Here is a 7,279-nt window from a genome sequence, read left to right on the forward strand (position 1 = left end):
ACGGGGACGGGGACGGGGACGGGGACGGGGACGGGGACGGGGACGGGGACGGGGACGGGGACGGGGACGTGGACGGGGACGGGGACGGGGACGGGGACGGGGACGGGGACGGGGACGGGGACGGGGACGGGGACGGGACGGGGACGGGGACGGGGACGGGGACGGGGACGGGGACGAGACGGGGACGGGGACGGGGACGGGGACGGGGACGGGGACGGGGACGGGGACGGGGACGGGGACGGGGACGGGGACGGGGACGGGGGAGGGGACGGGGACGGGGACGGGGACGGGGACGGGGACGGGGACGGGGACGGGGACGGGGACGGGGACGGGGACGGGGACGGGGACGGGGACGGGGACGGGGACGGGGACGGGGACGGGGACGGGGACGGGGACGGGTTGATCATGCATTGTATAATTACTTTTGCATACAATATTTTCTTTTCTTTCATACTTAATAAGAGTCACTGGGAATTAATACAATACTTAAAGTAAATACTATTTATTATATATAATAGATTTAATTTCTATCGTAATACCAGCAGGTATGTAAAAGCACAAACTCTGAGAAATAATATAAGATTGACAATGAGTTCTACAATGTGATCACTGTAACAAGGCAAAATATAACACACTGCACTTTGTTTGTGTGAAGTTAGTAAACTAGTTTATAAATATTGTGCAAATGTTATATAGTTTCATGAGACATATATTTTATCACAATATGTGTTCAAGTTTGCAAGATAGAAGTCTGGAAAACAGGTGATATATATTTAATAAAATTATATCTCATTAGACAATGATAATAGAAGACATTAGTATATATGATTCCTATATTTGCATAGAAATTAAATAATATTTCAGTTTTTTCTTTTTTTCAAATAAAAAGAATCCTTTTTTGTTTCTTTAATCATTAAGCTTTAAAAAAATATATTCAATACATTTTATCAAGTTCTTTATCCTTTGGCTATCCCATGATCCACGGAGAGAAAAATCTACTGTTATGAATATACACTGTCAAGGCCCACTGAGAGTTCACAGGTGCTCATACTTTACCATCTAACAAAGGTAATAATAATAAGCATGAAATAAAAATGGCACTTTTGAATAAGGCCTATACAGCCTTTATTTAACAATGCAATCCACAAACTGCAAAAAAAACAGCAATTAGATATTTTCATTGTAATAGATTCTAAAATTAATATAATGTAGCTAAAATCACACAAGGAAATCTCATATCTGAGTAGGACTTAACGTGCCACACAGTGTCTGCTCTGCAACATGCAAAAATAGGAACATCTTCACATGATGGTGCCATTCTGCACTACATCTTGCAGTAACTTGTTATAATCTTGGACAAGTTTCATAGCCTGGTTCTGAAGAGGCAAGAAATTAGACTCTGCTCTTCTCTGTGCAACAAATTCCTGGAGAGTGAAATTGGACTGTTCCAAATGTGCCCATTTCTTCTCAAGATTTGTTAGTTGAGTGTAGGTTTCATTTTCGTTTAGTTGTTTCTGGAATAAAGTCAAAATCACCAATGTTTACTTTTAAAATTTTACTCTATGAGTAAATGTAAATATTGTCTCTTGAATAAAAAATACTTATAATTAGTACAAAATTAACAAGAAGGAATATAATAGCAAATTTTGCAAAAGCAATGAGCAGTGTATAAAAACCTCTCCTGGCATATACCTGCAAGAGTGACACATACCTTCAGTGACTTGACTGTGCTCTCGATCTCTTGGAGATTCTGGGTCACTGCTCCCTTTCTTTCGTCCAGTTGTTCTTTCTCTTCGGCTAAGTTTCTTCGCTTCTCCTCGGCTCTTGTCCTGAGGCCATCCAGGTCAGAGAACTCAACCATCTCCTTTTCCATCTTGACTAATTTTTCCTTCAGTTCTACCATCTCCTTTTGAATCTTTAGTTCCAATGCCTCAATCTTTAAAGAAAATTGTGAGTAATCATGCAATTACGTAGTTTTAATAGAGCATTACAAACACCTAACTATAATTAACATATACTACATTCTTATAACATATGTCCTTTACCAAAAGCACAATTCAATAATACAGAAACCAAAACATACTTTTTGAAGATTGGATTGCAAATTCAAGTGTTCCTGCTTCAGCCCTTGCTCTGTGTATTTGGACTTCTCTAACTCTCCCTCCTTGAATGCCAGGTCAGACTGCATCACATCAAAGTCACGTGTACTGCAATTTTACAGAGGAAAGGTTATGTTGTAAATAGTATACAGCCATGTTCTTATAATAGAAGATAAACCATATGGTGCTAGAATGGAGAAAAATGCCATAAAATAACATTAAAATAAATTAAAATATAACATTTCATTGACTGCTCTGAGATAGACTATAAAAATCTACTCCAAATTTTGGAATGAATAAGGGATAGAAACTGCAACACACACGTTCAAATTAAACTTGTATCTGAATGATATATTTCAGAACTGCTCATGCTTGTTGATGACAGATTAGCAGCAGGAATTAGAGCCAAAACTGTGGATAAGAGAGAAAAAAAAAAAATTCTAGAAAAATTTACAAATATTTTACCTAGGAAGGTGATTGAAATGGGCCAGATTGCGGGACAGTTTTTCAAGTAACACAACGTTGTTTTTCTCCAGAGTTTCCAATCGCTGTACTTCATCCTGTTTATTCTTATCGAAGGTGGCCAAAAACTGTTCCATTGTTTCCTCACGTTTCCTCAGTTCCCTGTATTTCTGACTTCTCTCACTCTGGTTTTCTTCTAAATCCTGTGGAGGGAATTATTAGAAACAAATATCTTACAATACTCAAGTCTTTAAATTTAATCTCAAAACCCTTCACTCCTAATACCTAAACCAGTCTAAACAAACAGTGAACCCTAAATTGACTGATTTATTTTGATCTGAACCTTAAACCCTGCAAAACCATAACATTGCATTTTTCAACAATATTTCTCAAACTTCAGTTTCATCAAATAATTATTGGCCTTACCTGATCCAACTGCTGAAGTTCTTCCTGGACTCTGTGTATGTGATCCTGGACCTCTCCGATTTGACGTTCCATTGTTGCAATTTCTGTATTGTCTTCTTTAACCTGAACATTGACATGGGACCATTACAATTATGCTGATCAAAGCAGCATCAATTATGTACTCACAAGTATCACACTGTTAGCAATCATTTCTTTTGGCAATGATTTCTGCATATATTAAGCATATATCAAAAATAGCTTTTGTATCCCATTAAAGAATACTTATATTTTTCTGCCAAACCCATAGATATCTAATATTTCTCATGTACTTGTCATAAAAATTCTTGCAGTGTTTATAACCAAAGCTAAAGTACTTGTAATGCAGTATCATATGTAACAAAGCAAAAGACCTGATGGCACAGCTGTTACATATGATGGTTACCTGAAGCAAGAGCCTCTCTCTCTCTTCTTTGGGTGTTCCTCTTTTTTGATTTTCATTGATAATTTCAGCTTTTTTCTCCTCTAGGTCCTGAAGCTTCTCATACAAGCCAACAGCTTCTTGCTTCACCTGTGTGGAAATGAAATGCCCAATTATAAAATATTCACATTTGATGTAGTATCTAATATCAGTTGAGACAAATTTTAACTATTTTGAACACATTTCCAAGCGAGCTAATGAGAAGAATATTTGCATAATAAGGTTTATAATAAAGATAATTGAAAATAAAAACCAAAATTGCTCAATAAAATCAGCTTTGAGTATGCTGTTTATCTGCATGAATTAAAAGCAGGCAGGAAGATACAAGAACACTCTCAAATGGAAATAGTGAACTAAAACAAGCAAGTAAATTACAAATCTATTTGTTACATTACAATTCTGTACCAATGTATTAATCTTAAAAAATGAATATTGCATAAAAATTAAATGAACTGACTGGCCACCCTTGAACTAATATTACATATCCATACCCTTAGCATTAACCTCTGTGGACACTATAAGGTAGTGTCACTTACTACTGCTATAATTAAATGATATCTGATGGAAAAAAATCTTTAGGATTAAAAACCTAATTCTAAATACCAAAAGAGACTTTCATTTACTTACAGCAACTATAGTCCATTTAGTATACAAAAATATTGGGACAATAATTCTTAAAAGGATTGTTGGATTGGGTTTATACTTGGCACAGACTATAGCACATCAATCTTTGGTCTAAAACAAATTTCAGTACAACAGTTCTACAAACCTTTGACAAAGCTAGCTCGTCCTCAAGAGCAGCTTTTCTGTTGTCAAGGGCATCCAACTCGAGCTGCATCTGGTCGAGGTGTTGCAGGAGGGTGGTGTTGGTCTGCCTCAGTTCAAAGTATTTTTGTCGTAGGTTTGGTTGCATCGCCTCCAAAAGACTCTCACCCATGTGCCTTTCCTGTAAAGTTATAGTGGATGATTTGAAAACTATTATGAGAGATTCTGTAAAACTGCTTTAAGAAATGACAGTATCTTATCATATTTTCACTTATGTGGATAATTTGCTGTCAAAATATCTGTTCCATTTCTGTACCAAATTACAAAACTTATGCTCATACAATTTCCAGCCCATATCCAGTAAATCAGAACTGAATGGCCCTCTAGGTTCACACAGATTAACCCTCTCTGGACGGGTGGTACAGTACTGTACCGCTCATTCAAAAGCCCAGTGGCCGGGCGGCACAGTATTGTGCCAGCCATTTAATTGATTTAGGCCTAATAATTCGAACGCCCCGGCATTGGGACATTCAAGGCTGGAATGCCCCAGTCGTAAGTGGGTTAAAGCAAAACAAATTTCTCAAAGCCATACCTCTTCAATATCGACTTCCAGCTGCCTCATCATGGACTCAAGATCCTGCTTATGTGAGAAAAGAGAGTCAAGTTTGTCTCCTTCCTCCTTATTGGTATCCTTCAGGGCTTTGATCTCCTCCTCAATCTCAATCTGTTCAGTGTCCGTGTTTAAAAGGTCCACCAGCAGGTTGTAATCTCCCAAAGTACCCTGGAGCTCTGAAAAGCATTAGTTATACTTATTAGACAATGAAGTAACCAAAATATGGATTCAGAATTCATAATGTACCTAGAGGGAATCACTAGTCCTATAATTTAGTGAGAGAGGACAGATTTCATAAATAATGAATTGGAATTTGCCTTGACCAACAACATCTCCAAGCCAGTGTTTTAGCTGAAGGTTAGAGGTAAACCAGGACAATCCAGTAACCAGTGGACTTCCAGGATCAGGCAACAGCATACTGTATAAGATCAGCTTACCATTAATATATCATAAAAAGAATTTTATTGTAGAATTTTACTAATCAAATCCTCCCTCACTACACTAGTGATTTAAGTAAAAGCATCTAAGGCATGAAACAAGAGGAAAAATATATACACCCATTGTGGCCAATACTAACCCGTGAGTTCCTGGGCCATCTCCTTGACACGTTTGTCATATGTGAGGAAGGTGGACTGTTCCTGCTTCATCTTGTCAATATCTGTACTGAGGTGGGTGATCTCTGCGCCCAAGTCAGTGATCTTGGTGCGCAGAAGGCCCATGAAGTAGCTCTTGTCCTGGACCTGGTGAAGGGAGGTACAGAAAATGTGCTGTTATATATCTATACTGCATGATGAAGGAAAAAAGGATGAAGGGGAGAGGGAGATAAAGAGATGAAAAAGTGTTCAGAGAAGAAAAGGATGGGGAAGGAGATTAGGAAGGAGAAGGGGAAATAGAAAGAGAGGGAAAAGAAGAAGAGGAGGAAGAACAAAAAGATGGAGAACAAGAAGGGGACAGGGAAATATATGGAGAAGAGGAAAAAGAAGAGAAGGGAGTAGAACCATTGGAAGGAAAAGATGAGACGGAACAAGAAAAAAGAACAAATCAGGATATATCCCTTTTATAATCAATGTTTCAAATATCTGACTTAAAGCCATTGCAACCACTCACCTGCCTCTGAGGGCCACGTGATGACGTCTTCATGCCACTAAGACCTTGTTGGGTGATGGGTCTGTCCACCACACTGATCTACCAATTATTAAAATAACATTTTAAAATTATGTATTCATCATTAGAGAGGATTTATGTGTATTCTTTCACTTATATGATTTACAGTTAATACTTTCAACCCTAAATACAGAAACATCTAAAAATTTATTCTCAAATTTTAAAAATTTGTTCTAACTTTTCAGAGCAAAATTCTCTGCCTATTTAGGTAAAAACTTGAGTAAAAGTCCAGAAATAACTGATACAGAACAGTTCAAAGTTACTACAGTTCCCTATTGCCCTGGCAAAAATACAATTAAAATGACAGCAGTCACTACATGCCCCACAGTAAAAAATGGTGAAGTGCTCTAAACTTAAACTGGGTATCAGTAAGCAAGGGTGAGAAAGTGAAAGGAATGATTAAGGACCCTGGAAGATGTATAAACTCAACCCTAAGCATTCTAAACACATGTCATATTCAAATGTAAATCAATCTCATATGAAATACCCACAGTTATGTTATCTAATATCAACAATGTTACAAAGTATCATCAGTAATCCTTTCAACAAATTTGTTATTAAAATAAATGCCACTGATACAAAAAACTTACAGGTGTATTAAACCCTATACCAGTGGCTACTCCAGTCCTTGCTCCAGGTCGCTGCACACTGGCAGTGGAGAGGAGTCTGGATGCTGTTCCAGGGGCATTTCGCAGTGCTGCACTGATTGGACGAGCTGTGATTGGACGACCTGATGTTGTTGGTCGGCTGTTGCCATCTCCCTGATGTTGGAAAAGAGTAAAAAGTTCTTGAGTATCTTTTTATTAACAAACATTTTCTGGATTTGATAAATAAAACTATATGATCAGTATCGCAAAGTCAAGAAAGATAATCACTACTACTACTACTACTACATGATTATTATTATTATTATTATTATTATTATTATTATTATTATTATTATTATTATTATTATTATTATTATTATTATTATTATTATTATTATTATTATCATTATCATTATCATCATTATCATTTTTTTTTTTTATCATTTTTTTTTTTATCATTTTTATTACTATTACTATTACTATTACTATTACTATTATTATTATTATCATTATTATTATTATTATTATTATTATTATTATTATTATTATTATCATTAACATTATCATTATCATTATCATTATCATTACTATTATCATTATTATTTTTTTTTTTTTAATTATTATTATTATTAATATTATTATTATTACTATTACTATTACTATTACTATTACTATCATTATCATTATCATTATCATTATTACCATT

At 36.4% G+C, this 7,279-nt stretch overlaps 1 protein-coding gene across 7 annotated transcripts in view; it reads right to left on the reverse strand.

Annotated features, from left to right (window-relative positions):
* Positions 1-491: 491 nt before the first annotated feature.
* The window catches only part of LOC122249034 (intraflagellar transport protein 74 homolog), a 32,899-nt gene continuing 26,111 nt past the window's right edge, over positions 492-7,279 (reverse strand). For all 7 annotated transcript variants that reach the window (XM_043009543.2, XM_043009542.2, XM_043009540.2 and 4 more), the window contains 11 exons: positions 6,577-6,747; positions 5,930-6,007; positions 5,400-5,562; positions 4,802-4,998; positions 4,214-4,390; positions 3,409-3,534; positions 2,988-3,089; positions 2,565-2,764; positions 2,084-2,207; positions 1,712-1,936; positions 492-1,514 (listed from right to left, as the gene is read on the reverse strand). In XM_043009543.2, the coding sequence (XP_042865477.2) occupies positions 1,302-1,514; positions 1,712-1,936; positions 2,084-2,207; positions 2,565-2,764; positions 2,988-3,089; positions 3,409-3,534; positions 4,214-4,390; positions 4,802-4,998; positions 5,400-5,562; positions 5,930-6,007; positions 6,577-6,747 (1,776 nt within the window). In that variant the 3' untranslated portion in view covers positions 492-1,301. The remainder of the gene's footprint in view (positions 1,515-1,711; positions 1,937-2,083; positions 2,208-2,564; positions 2,765-2,987; positions 3,090-3,408; positions 3,535-4,213; positions 4,391-4,801; positions 4,999-5,399; positions 5,563-5,929; positions 6,008-6,576; positions 6,748-7,279) is intronic.

This window comes from Penaeus japonicus, unplaced genomic scaffold, assembly GCF_977035675.1.
Source record: "Penaeus japonicus unplaced genomic scaffold, GWHDUDI00000001_assembly GWHDUDI00000029, whole genome shotgun sequence".
In the NCBI taxonomy this organism is placed as follows: domain Eukaryota; kingdom Metazoa; phylum Arthropoda; class Malacostraca; order Decapoda; family Penaeidae; genus Penaeus; species Penaeus japonicus.